General features: G+C 36.7%; 1 protein-coding gene across 7 annotated transcripts in view; it reads left to right on the forward strand.

Annotated features, from left to right (window-relative positions):
* Positions 1-22521, forward strand: part of ARMC2 (armadillo repeat containing 2) — a 61322-nt gene that overhangs the window by 2880 nt on the left and 35921 nt on the right. For 3 of the 7 annotated variants that reach the window (XM_048297297.1, XM_048297296.1, XM_048297295.1), the window contains 7 exons: positions 166-413; positions 1031-1103; positions 2491-2659; positions 3874-4084; positions 7316-7366; positions 16518-16588; positions 20295-20387. In XM_048297297.1, the coding sequence (XP_048153254.1) occupies positions 196-413; positions 1031-1103; positions 2491-2659; positions 3874-4084; positions 7316-7366; positions 16518-16588; positions 20295-20387 (886 nt within the window). In that variant the 5' untranslated portion in view covers positions 166-195. Of the gene's footprint in view, positions 1-165; positions 414-1030; positions 1104-2490; positions 2723-3873; positions 4085-7315; positions 7367-16517; positions 16589-20294; positions 20388-22521 lie in introns of those variants that run through there. The other 4 variants (XM_048297298.1, XM_048297299.1, XM_048297302.1 and 1 more) reach the window with 4 other exon arrangements.

Genomic DNA, 22521 nt, shown 5'->3' on the forward strand with positions numbered 1-22521 from the left:
AGAGGGAAATGCAATATCAATGTACCTTATTTCCCACTATTTCAGCACTGTCTAGGATTTAGTTACCCTTTTAAACTATATTGTGGTAGCATAACCAGTGATGAATTAATAGTTTGTAATTTAAAACTAGTATAATATTTTGTGCCTTTCACATGTGTCTTCCAGTGTTCTTCCTGTGCAGTACTCTGCAGAGGAATGCAAGCTTCAAAGACTGAAAATAGAAAAAAACCAGAGCCGTTCTACCGGCTGTCAGTGGCAAAGCCTACGACCAGTTCTGATATTGTAAATGAAGCCAGAGGTGCTCTACGAACAGTAAGAACTCAGAGACCATTCACACCTGCAGATGAACAAAGGAAACTTTTTGGGTCTCGATCCTCACGATGTCCTCAAAATAGACCCGCTTCAGTTTTTAGGTACCATGGCTTTAAGATTTTTTCAAATATCCTTTAGCAGCAAGAGATTTGATTCTGTAGTTATGCTTCCGGTGATTATTTTCCCTGTGTTAATCTGTATTCCTAATCACATCCTTTGCCTTCTTCTAATGGTCCTTACTGTTGGTGTTAATCTACATGTCCAGGAAGTTCCTGTGGATTAGAGCTACCAGAGGCAGTCATTACACTAGTTTTCTATGTGGAGAATAGTATAAGAATATAAGTCTGTTACTTACCTTTTCTTGAGACATTTGAATGCTTTTAATTGAGATAGTCTTCAGCTTTTTTCCTAGAACATGTGAAAGCTTGCTTGTTTCCTATAACCTATATGCTAGATCTTTTTTCAGAGCCTTCTGGGATCTTCTAAATGTAAAATTTTAGGTCCTGAAGTTTGAAATGCTCATTTTCAAACAAAGCTTATACTACTTCAAAATTATTTCTAGGTGGAGTTTTGTTGGCGTGAAGTGCTCTTGTCACTTTTCCTTTCTTCCCTTTCTCCGTATTCACTGGCAAAGGGAAAAAGCATGCAATTAAAAAACCCAAGTGATTGCAAAACACTGGGTCTGCTTTATTCTAACTATGTTTCATTTCTTGGTTAGTCTTGATGCATCCAGTTTTGATTTGGCTGAATCAAGACCACTTTCTGGTGTTCGTCTGAGCCCACTGGCTAATGTAAGTACTCTGGAAATAACTCATGCAGTACCCATACAGTGTCTCAGTAGTGTTAGGAAAAGATTTAAAGACGTTGGGGGAAAATGGAGACTTATTGTCATGTCAGTCTGAGACTTAAAAAGTCAGTTTTGTCTTTTTTTCCCCAAAAGAGACCTGAAAATAATTTAAGCTACTTAAATATTGCTGTATGGCTTTATGATTCTAAGTGACATTAGCAAGAATCAGAAGACGAATACTTGATTCAGCTTTCTTGTGTAAGTTTACTAAAATAGATGAAGTTCATGAGCGTGAACGTGAGCCAACAATGTGCCCTTGCTGCTAGGAAAGTGGCTGATGGTATCTGGGGCTGCATTAGAAGGGGTTTTGCCAGCAGGTTGAGGGAAATGATCCTTTTTCTCTACTCGACACTGGTAAGGTCACGCCTGGAGTGCTGTATCCAGTTCTGGGCTCCACAGTACAAGAAAGACATGGAGCTACTGGAGAGAATCTGATGAATGGCCACAAAGGTGATGAAGGGACAGAGAGAAAGGAGAACTTTCAGCCTGGAGGAGACCAGGGAGGATCTTATCAGTGATTTGCTTTATCAATGGAGATAAGTTAGTACGCTGTAAATGGAGAGCTTGTGTTAATGATGATGGTTGTGGGGAGTTGGTCTCATCTGTTGGCTTCTTCAGCTAATACTGTGGAGAGCTCTGAAGAATCAGCTGGAGACTTTCTAGTGGATTCTTTATTTTAAGGAAATTGCTATCAATCTTAGAGGTCAGTGCTTTTATGTAGGGCAAGGGCAGAACAAGTGCTTGATATAGAGATTTGGGGGCTTATTCGCATCCTCTAAGATGCAAGATACTGTCATAAAACTAGGACTTTGATGTTTCTGGATCTGCATGATTTGTCTCAGTGTGATAGGAAGTAGTACATAGGATGTGAACATATTTGAAGTGTTTTGGAAATGCTGTTTTAATGCTCAAAAACAAATCAAAGAATAGATGTATCTCTAGAATTGTTCGCAATAGTCGTTGGCACAATATTTTCTTTGATAAATAAGCTTGCTTCAGATGTAGTTAAATGAGTATTTATGAGGAATAAATAATTCTGAGTTGTTCTACTCAAGCTAGTTTTTGTTTTCTGCGCCCCTGAATGTTGGCTTTTAAATGGCTTTCTGTGGGGATAATGGTATAGACATCTGGTTTGTTTGGTGGAATGGTATCATTAGATTCAGGATATGAAAATTTCTTAATGAGCAAGCCAATGTAACTTCTGTTCCGTTCTGAATTTAGCCCTTTGTTAGAAATTATGTGGGTTTCTTTTTTTTTTTTTTAATTTTTACTTACATGAAAATTAAATTATCTGTGCTTTGTTTTAAAAGTCTCCTTTATCTTTGTCACAGAAACGAGTACTAATCACTTCTGAAAAAGATGAAGATTCTTCTGTTTTCCTTCCAAAACCTCCTGCTGATGCTGCAGAGGTTAGAAAAGTCAGCAGTGCTGGGAAAGACTTATTTAGAACAACTTCTCTGGGAGATTTATTTTCTGCTCAAGCGGTTCCTCTGGGTCAGAGTGAGAACATTTTGATACATCTTGTTTGCTAGAAAAACAACTGCATGATGGGTTTTAATATTGGTAATTACATGAATTATTAATATATGAAAGGACCTCTGTGTCCTTTCAGTGTGAATTTTGGAAGTATTTAAATGGGTTTAAGGCAGTTTTGAAACTCTGGTTTCCCAAAATGATGCTGGCTTGCACTGCTGAAAGTGAGTTGAAAGCTACTCAGATGCCCCTTTTTCCTATAGGTTTCCAAGTAATGGAATTTTACTGAAAGTTGTCTTCAGTGCGTAAAATTAACATTAAATGCTGACATGTTTTAAGAGATAACGAGATGCCATCATCTAAGGAGATTCCTTGACAGATTATTGAGCATAAAAGGAGAAATAAAAAGGAATGATATGGCTTGACAGGCTTCCAACTACATTGTATTTGTTGTTAAGAGTTTCATTAGTGGAGACTTAATAAAGGTCACTAAATGTGGGATTTAAAAGTAATTTTCTTGCAGATGGGAAATGGCATCTTGGCTTCCTGCATGTTTGCTCATAATGAAGTGTGCTGGGACTCTGTCTTTATTGAAGGAAGACTCATTTGGTATAATGACAATTCTTGCATTGCCCAGGATTGTTACTTTACACGATAAACTGAATATCTCACTTTTTACCTTATTGCAAAATATGTAAAAAGTACTAAACTTTACTTCATTATTATGTATTTATTCTATAAATATATCTTTATATAATGTACCCCTTCATGTATCCTTAATAAGTTGATGTTACTAATTGAATTGTTGAAGAAGTTGAGAAGCTAATGTAGTTGTAACCTGCCTTGATTCCTTCTCCCCTTTTGGGATCATGCAAATGTTTATGTGAGGGGGTTTTTTGTGGAGGTTCTTATTGTGTATACACAGAAGCTACAGGATTAACAGCTGCCTTTTTCCTGAGTTCCTTCATAATATTCAGGTCCTGAAATACAGTCACTTTTTTCTCAAGGTACAATCCACTCATTGGTAAGAGAGAAATAAAAGAAGATGGAATATTAAAACTTTAAAACACAAACCCAAAAGACTTTAAGAAATACTGTTCATAAGAAGACATTGACAACTTTACTCTTAATAGTCTTAAGCTTTCTCAGCTTTTGATACAAGCAAATTTTGATAATGTAGCACGACAAGCAGTAATTCATAAGAGCACTTGAACAAAATGTATTCTCTTTGACTATTTCAGATGAAGAGAAGGTAGATTTTGAAGAACCAACTATGATGATGAATAATCTTGACAGAAGTAATAATAACTGCTTAGCAGAGCAAAAGCTGTGCACATCATTTAATGATGAAAGTGGACAATTAATTTGTAATGAGCATATCACCAGATCAGGAAGTGAAGACTCCATAGAAGGGACACCAGGAAAATTTTCACTTCAGCTGCGAGCAGAAAGGTCAGCATTGGTAATGTGCATCTTCCACACAACCCTCTTCCTAGGTACTCAGTTGTGCAAGTATCAAAATGCCTAAAATTATTGGAATTTGACGATAACATTACATATGCTTTAAAATGAAACTGTATTTAGATTATTAGAAAAACTTACATTTCTTCTTTTAGGAAGTTTCTATGTTCAAAAGACTAATTTGTAAAAAATTGTTGATAGAAATTTGTTCGATATGAAATAACTTTTGTTTGATCATTAACATTGCAAAACTAAGTCTTCTAATCATTGCATGTAGAATCCTCAAGTTCAAATTTGATGTGCTTGCTTTTGCACTTTAGTCTTGTTGTTTTAAGCTGCTATATTGCCTTCACATAGTTTGACAGATGAATAGAGCCATACTTTCAGTTCTGGTATGTGATCATACATCAAAACCAGGCTTAAACTCATTGGCAATAGAAGCAGAATTTTTTGTGACTTTGAATTTTTAGTTCTTTTTTTTTGGATGACCAAATAGGTGTAAGAGATTAACGAGACTGACGTGCCTGCAGTCTGTTTTTACTGCACCTGGAATATCATATCCGTTCTTTAATTCATAATCAAGTAATTTGTTTTTCTTTTGGTTCAGATGTGAATTCTTGCACAAGGAGGAATAGTCCCATGGCACTATGTGTACTTGGTGTATCAGTTGCTGCATTAGCAGTCAGATGAACAGCTGTTCTGTGCTAGTAACATTGACGGATCTGGCAATCTCAACAACAAAGAATGAAAAACACTTTATTTTCAAAACACATCCTTATAAAAACTTGTGCACTCTTAAAAATATATATTTGCCAGTATCTTCTTTCTAGCGTCTTTCTATGCGTAGGGAAGAGTTATTTCCCTGGATATTCTTAAGCACCTTTGATATTAAAGATTATAGTCTTAATTTTATATTATGAAAGGCCTTTCATTTACTAACTTGATGATAGCACTTAATAGTTCAGAGAATGTTGTCCATTGAGACTGTTACAGGAAATGATACATAACAGAGCTATCATAGCACTCTTTTATGTTAAACTGTAAGCAGGATTTTTAAAAAAGATTCTGAAAGAGTGAAGACTTGTTGTAGCAAAGAAAAAACTCCATGAGTGTGGAGGGAGGAAGAATGAGAAAATAAGAGCAGAGATGAAGAATGTAGGTGAAAAAAAGGGAAGTAAAGCACCAAGGAGAATGCTTCACTGCAATATAATTTTCTCCCTTTAAAATCAGTGGTCCAATAACTTCTTAGACAAAGACTATTTGGGTAGTCATACCACATAAATTACTGTGATTAGAATTTTATTGACTAAAGGTGTGGTGTGAAGTACTTTAGTGTTGCAGTGGAAATGGGTAGTGCCTTTTGTGGAATATGCGTCCTGCCATTCTCAGTTCTGCTTTCAGTTTGGGTTGCTATTTTAGTTGATGGTGTCCAAGTTCCTCTAATAGGAAAGAATCGGTTGATACTTTTGCTAATTGGAAAGAATGACCTTCCTGCTCAGTCATAGTTTTAAACTTGCATGTATAATTGAACAGCTAACCCATTAGACATGCTTCCTGTCTGTTCAAAATTATACACTTCTCTTTATAAGAACGAGAGCTCTGCAAGTTTTTGATTTTGCATTTTTGTTACTGGTGCTTTTTTACAATCATGAATCTCATACATCAGTTAAATTAGATCTCAAATTACTGGCCTTAAGATAATACAAAAAATTGCTTTCCAATATTGTTCTGACTATTTTTCTCCAAAATGGAAGAGGAATATAACATTCCTCCATCCTTCTGTCTTGAGTGCAAGATCTGTATTTTTGAATGGCCCATTTTTACCTCTCCTGTGGGTTGTGGATGCTTGCTGGGTACTCAAGTCAGAGATGGTTTTTGCCAATGCTGCCTATGCGAGGCTTCCTGACACCCTTTACATGCTCGTATGGCTTAGAGTACCACATACATCTGCAGTGCTGCAAGATGCATAAGAATAATACAAAATGCTTTCCCTTTAGCCACAGACAAAGGTCTCTCATCGATATCAGCCCAAGCAGTTCATGCCATCGCATGATGGGATGGCCGTAGATAATCTCAGCTGCTCTCACGTTCTAACTCCTTGCTAAGACTTAGACCATAGAGCGCATTAGTCCAGTCTTTGTGTATGATACTACACAAGTCATGCAAACCTGGTTCTATGTGTTTGTGTGAGTTCAGAGATGTTATTCTTCATCTGACAAGGCAGTTGAAAGGTACCACAAACCTAGCCTTCCATATGGTTTATTGAGTTTGGTCTTCGTGATAGTTGTATGTAAAAGGCTCCAGAGCCACAGAGGGGTCATTGCAGTGAGAGATTTGGCATTCTTTCTCAGTAGAACATGTTTAGAGGTACTAGATGATTGTAAGGCTAGATTGCATCTGGTTCTGTGTCATAAATACTTGAGGCATCTTGTATGGGGTTATGAAATATTTTCTATTTAAAGTATATTGCATTCAGGAGTAGTAGGGTGAAAGCGTAAAGGAATGTGAAATCTTTTATTACCTAGAGTCCTGTCATTCTCTATGAAGCATGTGTCAGCCTCAGTTCTGTGTCTCAGTGACTTAAAATCCTTGCAGGTATTAAGCAAGAGGATTGTAGAAATAGTACACTTTGTACAGTAGAAGGTGCGTGGAACTTCCTACTCCCCTTTTCCTACAGTTCCTATACATGTACTGAAATAACTTTCCTGATGAAACTGTTTTTCTGCTAATGAGGAAACAGTAGAGCATGCCAAAACAGCGTGGCAGATTCCTGCCATTAATGCTATTACATTTATTTTAAGGAGAACAGAAGGGAGGTATTCTTTTCCAGCAAGAGGCTTGCTCACTTTCTATCTGACATTCTTTTGTTGTTCCAAAGACTGAAGAAAAGAATGAGCAGTGCTAATGAAATCACTACTGATTTATAAAGGTACTGGGGGGAAAAAGGAGAAAAAGACCTTTTGAGGGGAAGAGTTGTTTGCCATTTTGTTTGCAATTCTGTTTTGCAAATAACAATCTAGTTGTAATAGAATAGGTATATTAATTAAAGCAGATTGAATTTATTGACATGTTGCCTCAGGAAAGCTAGGAACAATTTCTGGCAATCATAAGGAAGCTCAGTTTTGTTTACATCTTCCTCCAGCCGTTGTGCCTTGCCATCTATTGTGATTGCTATAGAAGTGAAACTTCTAAAATGTTTTCTGCATTCATATGTTTCAACAGAAGTGTCAACAGTAATGGCAGATTTGCTGATGAAGAGCAGCAGTTTCCCTGGTGAGAAAAGATGATGATTTTTTTTCCTACTCCAGTGTCTCAGTATTCTGAAAGCTTAGATGTTATTCCAGGACTCCTTAAAAGGAGAGGTGCCTTCAGTGAGGAAGAGTTTGGAGGCAAACAGTTCATTGCCAGGTGGCCTGTTCTTTTATTAATAAGTGAGTTTTATAAAGAGCTACAAAAGGATTAGCAGGTGCTGTAAAGAAGATATACTGTGCCCTGTTTTCTCTCACCATTGGTCTCTTTATTAAATGCCTGTTTTACAGTATCCTTGAGATGTATTCTTCTTCCATGAGAGTAGTTTCTTGTACTTTTTTAGAGTTTTGGAATATGTCAATAGAAAATGATAGAAGCAGCGGATTAAATGATAAAGGGAATCCTATAGAATAGGATGGGTGGGAGGGCCACTGGAAATCACTTGTCTCTGGTTGCCTAAACGGCCTTCACATCTGTGCCCAAAATACACTATGCCCAAAATTCCTTTTCTCTTCAAAGCAAAAGATTTCCACAGAAGAGAGAGATTTTTTTTTTTGCTAAGGGGAACACCCATTCTGTTTTGCTTTGGATGATTTTTTTGAAATGAATGACATGGGGTGGATATTGGTTTATTATATGGTTTAGCTGATTCTCCAGACTTTTTTCAGTATTTTTCTCCTTTTTTTTTTTTATTACATATATTGACAACTTTGTGAATTCTCATAAAGGCAGGGAAACAGGAAATTAATGTACTCCCAACTAATCTTTATCTATTTTTGCCTCAGTTCCACTGGCTATTTGGACCACTAATTTAAGAGAGAAAAAATTGCGTGGTGGGAAATCTTTCACAGGTAGAGCTTTCTACAAAGTTTTCCAGACTGTGCCTGGTTTGGTATACTGAGACAGCACTGGGAAAGAGGAATTCTTTTTTTTTTCAGAACTTGTTACAGACTTCTAAAGAAAAGGGTAAGAGGTAACTTATCTCTGGTCTCTTAGCTCACAGAAGAGACAGTGGAGTTTAGGCTCATTTTTACAGTGTTCTCCAAAGAGTCTTTCCCCTCTAGTGATTCGTTTCAGGCCAACATCATTGGTCTCCAAATCTGGGAGATCTAGTTCTTATTACCGATTGAATTGTAATTCTGTAATGGGTAAGTGTGCCACGCAAAGGGTAAAGAAAGAATGCTAATTCAGTCTAGGTAGACCTATAGTAAAAATGGATTTAAATTTATTTTCTTTTTAGAAATGCAATGCTTATGCAAGGTTCAGGTTAGGAAGATGATGGTGATGTGGTTTTCAGACTCAAATATATTTAGGCTAATGTTTTAGGTATTTTTTATAGTTAGAATTAGACTGTCAGTTATCTGCTTGTGTAAAGGTACCACAAATAGATACTGTTAGTGTTTTCAGTATTAGACAGAATATGTAAGGACTGTGAAGAATAAAAAGGATAAGGATAGAGGTTTTTCATCAACCTTGATTATTCTTTTAAGTCATAGTGTTTAACATGTGCATGAGGTTCTTCATCTGTATCTTTTTCTGTATAAATAAGAAATACTGTATTTTTTTATCGCTGGAGTTGTCATAAGAAATGAGCTATTCCCGTGATTGTGTTTATAGAAGAATTGGTACTTGCTCATCTTTAGGATGACTCAGAGTGTAGTTGGTCTATTTGTCAATATATTTTGGCAAATTATGTTGTCTTTCTACTAGTTATCTTTTCTTGTATTAGTGGTATCAGTTATACACTTGATTATAGTTTTCACTCCCTTTGTTTTTTTTCTCTTCTTAGTGGTGTTCCTTATAATTATCTACAGTTCCTGAAATAATTTCAGGACATCTATATTACCAGTTTTTCAATTATTTTCATGCTTTTGAGAAGTTTTGTGGTTGAAAAACAAGACTGACTCGAGTTTTGTGTAATTGGCTTAATACTTTATTTTATATCTCTTTTAGCTGTCTGCAAGTAATTTTGTCTCCATTGTTTTTTTGAAAAGGAAAATAATCTTTAAAAATTGAGCTGTTAACACTTGGGTTTTTTTCTTTGAGGCTTATTTCCAGATTGTGTTTATCTGTCTTGTTTGTCCCTCAGATGACATCACAGAATGAAAGATTCTGTGGTAGCTGAGCAAAGTAGGGACAGATTCTCTTAAGAGGCTCAGTGAAGGTCAGTTCTAAAATATAGGGTGCTTTTCAAGTGCTAAGTTATGGGTCAGGAAGAAATCAGTTGGTTTGCAATAAAAACCACAAAAACATATTCCCTACAATTCAACTAATGAAAGACAATACCAAAAACTAATTCTGATGTCCTTCTGGCAACATAAAAGGTCTGGATAGTATAATGAAATTGGAATAAAGGGATTAATGAGAAATGCAATTGTTAATTGGTATGTGGGAAAATTAATTTCTGTGAGAATAAATGGCAGAACAAAATACTAATTTTTCTCATTTTGCCAAAAGCTAAAAACATTTCATACTAGTTGCTTTGGCAAAAATACGGGGATGTTGTTTATACTTCGTTTCAAAGTCTACAGAGCAATGTCTTGTTGTTAACATGAGTTATTTTGGTTCAGAGTTAGAATTCTTGTTTCTTGATCACTAAACACTTGGAGTGGAAGAATCATGGTAGCAGGGGTTTGTTTCCTGAAGCAGTGGCTCCTAAGCATTGTGTAAATGAACCTGCTCTGAGAAGATCCCTTGCAGTTTCTCTCACTTGCTGCAGCTCTGTGTCTGACTCCCCTTCTTTGCCTTGGGGCCCTTGCACCGCTTTGCCCCTTGCTGCTGACTCAGGCTTTGCTCCCTTGTCCTTAGTGCCTTAATTCCCAGGATCACCATTAGCTCCTTTAACTTTCCCTGGAGCTGCTATTGTTCTTCTTGAGACAAAGCTGCTGAGGTTGGCTGTCCCCTGATAAACTTGGTCTAGAGCCCTACGTATCTTTCCGCAGTGCTCCTGCCAAGAGATCTGATGGGCTGTTCATGAGACCACTGTTCTGAATAATTTAGAAGAAGTGATAACTGGCAGTAAGTGGATAAGCAACCCATTGGTCCAGAGGAGCCTCAGCAGGCTGGAGAAATGGTTTGCTAGGAACCTGATGCAGTTTAACAAAGAGAAGTGCAAAGTCCTGCGTCTGGGCAGGAACAACCCTGGGTACCATTATATACTGGGGGTGATCCACCTGGGAGGCAGCTTTGAAGAAGAAGACCTGGAGGTCCTGGTGTACACCAAGTTCATAGAACAGCTCAGGATTCGAGAGACCTCAAAAGATCATCTGGCCCAATCTTTTGTGGAAAAGAGAGCCTAGATGAGATTATCTAGCACTTTGTTCATTTGCGTCTTGAAAACCTCTGCTACACCTGGACTGCTGGGACCAGTTCCAGGCTTCCTAATGCAATAGAGATATGAAACGGCTGGAGGAAATCCACCTGCTGAGATAGGAAGGAATCCTTTGTATGAGGAAAGGCTGAGAGAGCTGGAACTGTTCAGCGTGGAGAAGAGAAGGCTTGGCAGGGGTTCTTATCAATGTCTTTTGATACCTGAAAGGGGGGTGCATTGTGACACCATCATTGGTTGTGTGACAGGAGCTCTTTCTTCTCCCCCATGGCAGGTGCTCAAAACAGGAAAAACTATTTACCCATGATGGTTCTTTTTAAGGATTTATTGGTTGTATATACTTTCACAACACCTCCTTGCAGCTTTTCCCTTTGTAGTCCACATAGAATTTGTGAATCTTGGGTTGAACGGAAAGTGCTCAGCTGCTTAAATAGCCAAATGATCCTTATCCATGTAAGGCATGCCATCCTGGATAGTACTAGCAATAAAAATAAACCCAGATTACAGCATAGATGTGTAGTCACACTCTGAATATACGTGTCAGTAACATCTCAAAGAACATTCTTCTTAACTGGTCTATCTGTTTAAGGATTATCCACATTCAAGGGGACTGAACTCTGCTCTAGTCTGAAAGAACACCTTTCTGTCTAGTAGTCATTTTGATACATCTGGCTTGCCTGAACAGGCCCCCAGGATCTCCTTAGCATTGCTAGAATTCTGTTCTTCCTAAAGCTTAGTGAAATGTCTTGATTTTTGGGTGTAGATACACCATGTCTGGCTTTCCAGTGCACACAACGTATGTTGGTAGAATCAGATGTTCAGTGCTTGTATTTATGTATAAACAGTCTGCATCTACTGCAGTGCCTAGACTGTTTTTAGAGCTTTGTGAAAAGTTAGAAATTGCTCTCCTAGGCTTCTGCAGACCTGAAAACATGGATACATCAAGGATCCAAAATAAAATTTGTAAAAATTTCAGTCACATTTTTGGGTTTTAAATAAACTAGAAAAAGGAATTTTGTGGGCCCGGAAGGGGATATAATGAAGGAGAATACATTGGGGAGAAATTGGATGACTGTGAGGGGAAAATGGAATAAAAAAGGTTTGTTTACCTTACCAAAATAAAGACCAAAAATAAAAGGGCTCTAAGGTTAAACAATTAAACTATCTGGGGCTTAGATTTGCTTCTGAGGAAGGAACTTACAAGAATTGTGGTTCTATAGATACAGAAAGGGCTCTGCAGATATGGATGTGTAGAAATCATGTGCTCATAATTAGAGAGTTTTTTGGATTAATAGAAAGGCCATGTTTAAAAATGGAAAAAGAAGTCTGTTTCCAGACATCAGATCGTGTCTACAGTCTATGGCTTCCTTACAGCATTTACTCAGGGCATGCTGTGCACAGTCTGTGTGTTAGTAGCTCTCTGCCTTTTTGAGAATCTGTTCAGATTCTGCTTTACATGGGATAGTCCATGTTCCTGTCTCTACTTTAAGAGAGAGTCCGTAGAGCCAGTTTACATGGGTGCAAAAGGAGATGCTCATAACTTCTGCATGAGCAAAGTTGTGTGAGGCCTTGGCACTTGCAGAAGGAGATACTGTGGGGCTTATGACGCTTTCTATCCCCACTGCCCTTGTCTTTTTCTCATTTCCCTTTATTCCTACTCTTCTGTTTGAAAACTAACCTGTATATTCTTCATTCTTTATTACACTGTCTCAGTTACTGTGCTTCTCTGTTCTTCTCCCACTTCATGTTATCTAGTTTTGTCTCCCAAAGCTGTAAGGATATGTGAGATGTTACAGGAACCTTACCATGAGGAGAGGGTAGTGTCAAGAGGGAATGCCTTGAAGCTGGACAATTCAGAGAAGATGGGCATGTTCTCTTTTTGTTCAAGTTAAGCTTTGCTACCTTGATGAACACAGGTGCTTGATAGATACAATTCTGTAGAGAAGCATTGAATTGTTAGTATTAGGCCAAATGTCTCTCTTAACTGGTAACTAAATAATCAGGGGCACCAGGGATACATCTCTACTAATAATTAATAAAAATTGAACAAAGGAGTTAGTTTCTAGCTTGGTAGCTATCTGCAGTGTCATACATTATGTTAATACAATGAAACTATTTTTAATTCCCTCCCTCTTTTTAATACCCACACACAAGGTGCTGTCTGGGCATGTCCCTACCTCTGTGCCCAGGTGTTTGTCAAGGAAAGTTAACACTTTTCTTGGGTTACTACAAAGCTGTAGCAGAGGCGCTGCTAAGGGTCTAAATCTATGGGACAGTGTGAACCAAAATTCAGACCCATTGCCACACTGGTTTGCAGGTAAAGAGGTAACCAGATTGTCAGATATTTAAGGTGCAGTATGAGGAAGGAGCCCAAGCCCTATTCCTCCACTGGGATCTTACATTCACATTTCTGATTCAAACCTAGCTGTTGTGTGCAGCGTCTTTGGAGATTACTAGTTCAATTCTTTGCCTCTGGGATATGTTTTGTAGAAATGCAGTTTTCCCTGGAATACCATGGAAGGGTGAGAGTTTGCAGATTTACTATTAACGAGAGTCTGATGGCAAGAACACTCAAGTAAATGTCTAAACATGCAGAATTTCTGAATAAATGCAGCTTTCACTTAATTATCCATTCTTTCACCAGGGAATAATACTGAGCATGTATTGGGTCTGGCTGAGATGGAGTTTATTTTCCCTCGAGCAGCACTCACAGTGCTGTGCTTTGCATTGGTAGCTAGAAGGATGATGTTGATGACACACCAGCATTTTGCCTACTGCTGAGCAGTGCTCCACAGCATCAGCGCTGTCTCTCCAACATGTGCCTGTCACCAGTAGGCTCGGGCTAGGCAAGGTCTTTTGAGGGGACATAACCAGGACAGCTGGACCAGACTGACTAAAGGGATTCCCATGCTGTATGATGTCTGCTCAGCAATAAAAGTGAAGACAAAGGAAGTGAGGGGGCATTTATTGTTAAGAGTTTTGTCCTCCAGAGCAATCACTGCACGTACTCAAGCCCTGCTTCCTTGGAAGTGGCTGGACATTGCCTACTGGTGGGAAGTTGAGCATAAATCTTTGGTTTTACTTTGCTTCTGCAAGCGGCCTTTGCTTTTGCTTTATTAAACAGTTTTTGTCTTGACCCGTGAGTTTTTCTCCATCTTGTTTCTACCCTCAGTCCTGCTGAGGAGGGGAGTAAAAAGAGTGGTGTGATCTGGCATCCCGCAGCTGTCCAAGGTCAACCCACCACACCACACTACTCCAGTACTGGCTCACTTTCCTTTTGGAAGTCCTCACACTCTATGTACATTCAGGAAAGCAGTGTTCTTCATTGAGGCTACTATGATTTCTTCTATGTGAGAAGGATAAGAATGATCCACTTGCTAAGTTCCTTTTCTTCTGTAAATCATCAGAGCCTCTGTCAGTAGATTTCCTGATGAGCCCCTTACCAGACGATCAGATTTCTGCCAATTGACTTTGTTTCCAAGGCAACCACTCTCTTGACAAGCCAGTTCCCTTCAATAGTAGGTAACTTATCTTTTAGAATAGGTTGATTATATTTTAACTGCATTGTTCTTAATGAGATACTTCTATTTAAGTTTCAGTCCTAAATGAAAATGTGAAGATAAAGAAACGAAAGTCTGTGTAACTAAAATGAAGTCGGCAGAGTGGTAAAGCTACATAAAGGAATTTTATAATCTCTCACAGAATTCATAAATTGTACATGTTCCCTAAATATAAGCCTGCCCACCAGTCATTCCCATTTATGTAGGTATTCAGTGTATTCTTTTTCTGAAAATAATGGAAGTTCGGGTGACTTAGGACGATGTTTCCCAAAAGCACAGATTGTTGTACTGCTGGTATTCACAGAATAATCTGCTTTCCTACTCATTTAAGTCTCTAAACTGGTTGATACTGATGTTTAAAAAACAATGGATTCCAGCCCAGCTTCTTTTCATGCACAGTTGGCATGGCCTTACTCTCTATCTCACATATATGGTGTTTCTATCTGGTAAGTTAACTCATCCTTCGCTTCAGTGTCTTTTTTTATTAATCTGCTTTTGCTTTCAACAAAACTCATAGGATTGTCTTTGTTGAGGTTTCTTGGATTCATCCTGGATTTGCATTTTCAGGGAAGAGACACAGACAGGATATGGTTACAAAAACTCTTTCTCTGAGGAAAGTGAAATCAAACATCCATATTCATATAGGCATGTAGTATCATCATGCCTACACAGAGTTCTGAAGGTACTGATTTCTGAGTACAGCTATGTTAGTATAAGGTGACTGAACTTGTTCTCTTGCTTATCCAGTGACATTTCAGGTTGTAGTCTTGATTTCAGGGATGGCTGAAACTTGCAGAAACATTTCTGAAACTTTGAAAGTGTATAGGACAAGGTATTTACAGAAATGGAACCAAATTTTTATTTCTACCAATACACTGTACTGTCTGTAATGTGTGCTCTAAAACCCCTCTTTCTTGGAGATGTCAGACAATTTTAGAGATGCAAGCACTTGGGTTTTTTTTCTTTATGAAGTATTGCTTCCCCATAGGAGTAGAAATTGCTGTATATGAGCTGAAATAATTTCAAGATAGTTTGTGTAAGCATTTGGATTTTGGAGTACTTAAATCCTCGTGTTGTAAAGATAAAGCATTATTCACTGTTAGCCATAATGAAGCAACTGTTCCTCTGTAATGTGATTGCTTGGGAAATTTTTGACTGATCACAGTGAGCTATCCAGTCCCTTTTGCAGGGAACTGATCTTGCAAGAGCTTTGTCTTTTATTCCGTCTCCATCTGTTGGTAGGATGACTTACATCTTCTGTCTGGACTGACAGACAGGATTTAGGCACCAATCCAGCAAACTACTTAAACAACAGTTCAGCTTTAAATCTTAGAGTAACTAAATTAACTGGTTTAAAAAAATTGAAATAACATTGCTAGCACACTACTGTCATCTTTAGAAGGGAATTCAGGAGATTAGGTTGTATTGGTACACGAGCTTTAAATGGAGTAAGAAGTGTTAAACACTGAGAATAGAAAACATAGATTAAGACTTTCTCTTTAGTACAGGAGGAAAGATTCCAGTTTGATAGCAGAGTGTCAACATCTTGTATATTTCTTTTAGATCAGTGTTGCTTGAGAGTGTAGCTAGGCAAACAGAATAAATAAATGAATCTATTATAGATGTATGTAGTAGTTTCCTCTGTCCAAAGAAAGACTGACCATAAAATCAGCAGGAATTATGGCATTACTTTGTAAAACAATAGAAATGGCAACATTCCTGTTTCTTGTACTAACAGAACTAGTGACCACTATGCAGTTAGCAATAGTTCATTAGCAGACCTAGAAATTCTAATATATACTTGAAAGGATACTCTGCTGTTTGCTTCTTTAAAAGGTCTTCTCATTAAACTTTTTAAAAGTGTTAATCCTGCCAGAAAAAAACCCCTGTCCTTGTGAATGGATGAACTTACAGTTTTAAGCCAGTTGAGTTTATATTCATTTAATGAAACTGATGGTAAAATAGAAATTGTCTCTTTCTGAATTTAGTTTGGTTCATCTTTCAGTTTTATTGAGCAAGCAGAAATGCTTTAGGTTTTGTGTTCCATAATGGTGACCTCTTGTGGTGTGAATATGTCAGTATTTCTGAAGGAACTTTCTGTAATACATACAGGAGGAGGTTGTATTTACATGTAAGTATTAATGAGCAGCTAATTACTAACTTAGTAAAATAACGTCATCTTTTCTAATTAGTTATTAATATGCACAACTCAATGCATGAGAAAGAACAAGCATTTTGAGCACTGTCTTCTGATAATACTTTTTTGTGTCCATATGGTATCTTTTAGCAACCAGATGAAAGAGCCTGGCAAAAAGTCATCACAGCCAAGGAGTTCAGGCTGGAAGAGAAGAGTAACAGGTACAAGGAATTTCCGTCTCCATTCAAAAAATGTGAAATGCAGTCAAGTAGAAATAATCTAATTCTTGTAATTTGACGATATTGTTCTTTACTATTCACTGAACAATAATTTTGGTTTTCTAGATATATTGGGTTTTTTTACTGTTCTTAGTAAAGAGAAACAATATTCAAGAGATCTTGACTCTAAAATTCTGTCGGTATTTTCTCTCTTGCTTTTCCCATATCTAGGCTTAAGAATTTGCCAATCCATTAATACCTTAATTGCCCATCACTTTTTGTAATCTGTCATAGTTGCACAGAAACCGATAAAATTATGCCAGCCTGTATTACCTGAAGATAGAGGTTTTGGATTGCTGTGTAGGGATGTATTTTGCTAATTTTACGTAAAGGATTTTAATAATATTTCCTCATAGCTAGCACATTTCATACGTCACAAGTGTGTATTTGAGACTCTGGTATGGAAACTTGAAGTTTCTACTGTTCTATTATTATGCTTTAATACTATTTTTCTAGAACTGAGAAATTCTGTTATTCCAGATCATTCTGGCAAAGGTTGTAATGTGCTCTGCTTTCATTTCCTTACAAAGAGCAGAGAGTATTTACCATGTCATGGGAGTTAGTATACTTACAAGCCTTTTAATTTGTTTGTGCTATTTGATTGGTGTTATTGCAAATGTAAAGTGTATTTTTAGGATTGTTTCTTTTTATATCTACTTTTCTTAACTTTATGTAGCTTCCTTAGTTTGTACATGCTTCATCTTTAATCCCACAATAAAGAGTGGGGCAGCAGTAGGAATTCTCCATCATTTCTTCTCTACAATGGGATTCTGGGTGGAGTGCTCATTTACAAATTATTTTCTGATATGAATTGTGCTTGTGCTTTGACATTTTAGGGAGGAGGTAGGCTGTTTTAATATTGATCTATTTGTGGCCACTCAGTATTCAGTGAAAAGGCTAAACATTCTAAGTCAGGCAGTACTCAGCTTTTGAAAGCTCCGTGTTGCTAAGGCTCTTGTATTTACATGCTAAAAACAGCAACCAATAAATGTAGACTGATTAGTGACTTTTTTTTTTTTTTTTGACCAGAATGCAAAGCAGTGGTTAAGACCTATGAAAAACTGAGACAACCAACTTAAACTTGCTGCATTCTTTTGCTTGAGTATTTTTTCTGTTCCGTTGTGATTTGCTCCATTAGAAAGTTCAGGACAGATTCTGCAATATTTTAAATGCAGCTAGGACCATTCCTTTTCACCAGCTTAAAAAAATCTCGCTGGACTGGGACACACACAATTTAGTAATGTTGGTTTTCCTTATAGTCATGGATTTTCTGGTCATTCTTATTGCTAGGATTAATACTGTTTAGTAAAAGCTGATTATATTCTTTTTACTTAGTTATAAGAGATACTTTCTTAAAAAAAATATGCCATTATGACTTTCAGTTTGCTGTATTCTTCTGATGAATGTGAGACAAGTAAAGCAGAGTAGTACAAAAAAATCTGTTCTTTTCATTCTGAACTGAAAATTAAATGGCTCTAGTAATTTTTTTTTTTGGTGAGAAATTTGGCTCAATCTACAAATGCATGCCTGAAGTTTTCTATTCCTTGCCTAATGAAGTTAAGTATATGTATAGTTAAAAAGTCAGTCCCATCTTTCAGTTTAAGAGAAGTAGCTACACATCGGAAAGAAAAGAAACAATTGAGTCAATATGTGGGTTTTGTGGCAGGAAGGAACAGTGCAAACTATTCTAGTGTTCTCATTTCAGCTGTACTTTCACATTATCTGGAGCAGAACTTTCACTTCATTGCAAACACATCAATTTAAATAAGATTATCAAATCATTTGATCTAGAAAATAAAAATGGTATGCAAAATAATAATATTCGCTAATAACGTGTACTTTTATATATATGCAAGCAACAACAGTACATAGTTATTGTAATAACAAATATAGTGTATTACTTATGAAGTAGCAGCATTTTTTTATAATCTGTTGAACTAGGTATATTTGATAGATTAATTGTGTGTAAAATGTAGGTAGATAGTTAATACAGACCAGATAAAGAATCTGGATTGTTTTCTAAAGAGCAAGCTTTTAAAATAGGAAGTTTTTAATTGTTTTACTGTTCCAAGTAATGCCAGTGGACAGTCACTGTTTTAAGGTCTGAGATACTGTTCCCTTGATGCAAACCTCTTATTATTAGTGTTCTCAGGTAGTATAGTATTTACTGTGTTCATTCATGTTTATGTTAAGAATTCGCATTGTCCTTTAAATGCAAAAGCTAGTAATGAACAGCAGGAGACATTTTCAGACAAATCTGTCACTTAAAGAAATTTATATATTCCAGTCTTAATGGCTTTCATCATGTTATTTAGTAGAGTTGTGTTACCTTTATTTCCCTATTAAAAAAAACCTCAAACACAACAAAACAAACCAGACCCTATCTTTATAACAACTTGCTTGCCTGCAAGATAAAGAGCTTAACCCAATCTTGAACTCCAAACATCTGCCTACATGCACCTTGTGAGCAGCTGTTGTTAGATCCTTCACACCATGAGTTTTGCAGAAACTCTGGATCTGTATCTGTAGTGACCCAAGTGGTCAAGGCCAGAATTTTGTCCCTTCACAAAATACTAGGTGAAGGTGTAAAGGCTGTTCAGCAAGTCAGAGTAATTCCCAGTGATACTGCCATCCATATGAAAGTGAATCCTGGATTCCATTTTTTAATAAAGTGTTTTCACCAACTTCTTGTCCAATCTGAAAACAGATCCATGCTCCCAGTCTTGTTTCCAGAAAAGTTACAGTCCACTGATTTTTTGGTCTACCAGTTTTTGACTTGATGTCTGCTGATAGGTTTTTTTTTGTATTTTGTTTTTGAAGCTGAGAAGAAAAAATCTTAAATATTTTTTAAAACTCTCTTCGTGAAGTGTTCAAGGTTTCTGATAGTGAAGAGTAGTTTTTTCTCAGTCACAGGGATTTGGCTGAGGGTGGCCAAGAACACTGGGAATTGGTTGCCTTCAAGATTTCTGACATGATTATTGGAGGCAAAATACCTTTCACGTATCTGTGGTTTACTATTCATTTCCCAGGTTGCTGTATGAAAAACTGCTGAATGCAATAAAGAATATGAGAGAAAGAAGCATTTTATAAAAGTTCAGTAATGAAGTTCTCAAAACTAATTGGATGAAGTAGTTAGAATTGCTAAATTGCTAACAGGATGTAATAACTAGCGGGACTTTTCCCTAACTGACCAGTCAGTTAATTAAGCTTACTCTAATATCATGCATGTGTAGTAGATAAAATTCTGCAATCCTAGAGGATTGTCTGTAGTACGGATTTTTTTTTAACAAAGAATAAGCTGTCACGTGAATACAGAGCTGAAAAATAATAGGACACTTTGATGTTTAAGTAATTGTTACCTTCCAATTCAGCAATCAAATGAAACATGAATGTCAGCAAACAAAAGCTTTACAGTACAGCTTTACATATTAAACCACTTATCCATCTAGTTTTGTTTGAAACTTTTGGTTTTGAGAATATGTTAATAAAGAGAAAAGCTTGAATTTGTAGAATAACCTCAAATGTAGCAAAAGGTGACATTTTTAGATTTTTTTTTCTGACTAATGAATAAAGTATTTGTAGCTATTTAATATTGTAGCAAGTGAAACCCTCACTGAATGTGTGCTTTTGTTCTGAATGTATTTTGAAGGCTTAAAGGATGAAAGAAGAATAAATCAATGGGAAGAGGAAGATTTCTTTTGGCATATAAAGATTTTACCAATTCTGCATGAACTGGAAAAAAGTGGGTAACACTCCTGAAAGGGTGTATTTTCTGTTCTGTTTCTTGCAGGAAGCATGGGACTCATTTGTGTTTACTACAAAATAATAACAGTAATTGGAGTATGTGGCCTTTTATGTTTTTATATGTTCAGTGACTTCACAGTAAAACTGTCCTGCGCAGTCTAGGTGGCCCTGCTTGAGCACAGGGGTTGTACCAGATGACTTTCAGAGGTCATTTCCAACCTTATCTATTCTGTGATTCTGTAAAAAACCCCAGAATTGATTTAGAGAAGATTTTACCTTGTCTGATTAAATTACCTTATTTTAGACAACATAGCTCTGCCAGCTTAGCAGTCAGTGTTGAGCTAATCATTTTTAGAATAAAATACTGCGCAGATTCACTGCTTTAACCATAGACTGTATTGAAGGTCTCAGTTCATTTTAGAAAACAAAGGAAATTTTAATGAAAATTTCCATTTGTGCTTAAAGTGTTAGATGTGTCAGAAAGGTGTGTAAAGACTCAGAATGCTGAAGCAAAATTGAGTAAATTAAGTATAACTTGAAAGATTAAACTCCGGAATCCATTTTCATTGAAAAAGTTGTTCATTTGCCTTCTGTAGACACTATATTTATTTGAACGGTGGGAGTATAGAAAGTAGGTTTGTTTTTACAAGTAGTTCTGTTTTACAGGATCTTTAGCAGTGTTTGTGGTAGCACGGTACAGATTAGAACTTTTTTTTGCGTACTTTTGCAGATGTTGATGAGTATGAAACACCTGTAAAGGGCTAAGTGATTCCCAATATATGTAATTATTTTAAAAAGACGGGATTCTCATCACCACATCTATCACTGATGTATAGAAAAACAGTGATCAGGAAATTAGAAAACAGCTATATTACTTCACATTTTCCTTGCTTAATGCCAAGATTGTCAAATAACAGCCACTGAGTTACTGTTTTGCATAGTGAGATGTTCTTTATTCACAAGCAAAATAAAATTTAGAGGTAAAATCTAATCATGTCTTTCCCTTGTCATGAATGTAGCTAAGAAAAATCAATTTTCATGCCTCTTTTCCTCAGTCTTTACTTGATTTGGTTAGTGTATTGGGGTTTTATTAGCTTTTTAAAAAACTCGATTAGTTTTAAAACCCTTTGTTTTTCTAATAATAGATGACATTATCTAATGCTACTTTCTCACCAGTTGATTGAATGTAGTACTACAAAAACTTTAAAACCTGAATTTTGCTACTTCTTGAATATTAACACAAACTGTAACTGAATTGCATCATTGCCTCCTGCAACTCTGTGATATATTGCTTTCTTTAGGCTATTTACTGCACAATTCTTATAAAAAAGAATATTAGACTTCCATAATTTAAATGTTTTGAGTGTGTCTGTTGGTAATTTAATATTTTAAAATTTTGTGTGCAGTCATTTGCTTCATACCTTTTAGCTAATTCCCTCCACATGAACTTAAGTCACATTTAGTTTTTCATATATTAATAGAGAAGCCTTTTTCTTCAACTTTCTCATGCAAAAATATTTGCAGAAACCTTTCCATTCAAAAACAAATCTGAAGTTAACCTGCAACTTACTTATTGTCTGGCATCTTCTGAATATGATGTGCTTGAGATGTTTGTAATACGACAAAAGCTAATAGAACCCCAAAGTCTCTTTTTCTAGAGGAACAAATAATTTATTTTGTTACACTGCAATACTCAGGAGGTTAAGCTTCAAAATGCCCCATGGGATGAGTGATGAATCATTTTTTTTGTTGTTAATTTTGATGAAATGGAGTGTAAGACCTTTCAGTTTTGGTTCCTTGCCACTCCTGTTTCACGGCTTACTGGAGCAGAGCATTTAGAATCATGCTAAATTTTGTTAAATTTTCTGTCATGATGGGAGTAGAAATGGAATAGTCATTGCTGTTCCTCAGGTGCAATGATTGCAGATTGAGAGCTTCCAGGCACTTCTCAGCCTGAGGGATTGGTCCTTGAATCTGCTTGCAGGTTTGGGGCCTCAGACATGGTTTTTGTTGTAATTTCCTGTCCATACGTATTTCATCACAAATGCTTTGCCTCCTTGAATATGACTATTTCAGCTGTGAGGTACACCCTGCGTAAATGCGGAGTTTATGCTGGCAGTTCAGGTGGATTT

This window comes from Corvus hawaiiensis, chromosome 3 (assembly GCF_020740725.1).
Source record: "Corvus hawaiiensis isolate bCorHaw1 chromosome 3, bCorHaw1.pri.cur, whole genome shotgun sequence".
Lineage (NCBI taxonomy): Eukaryota > Metazoa > Chordata > Aves > Passeriformes > Corvidae > Corvus > Corvus hawaiiensis.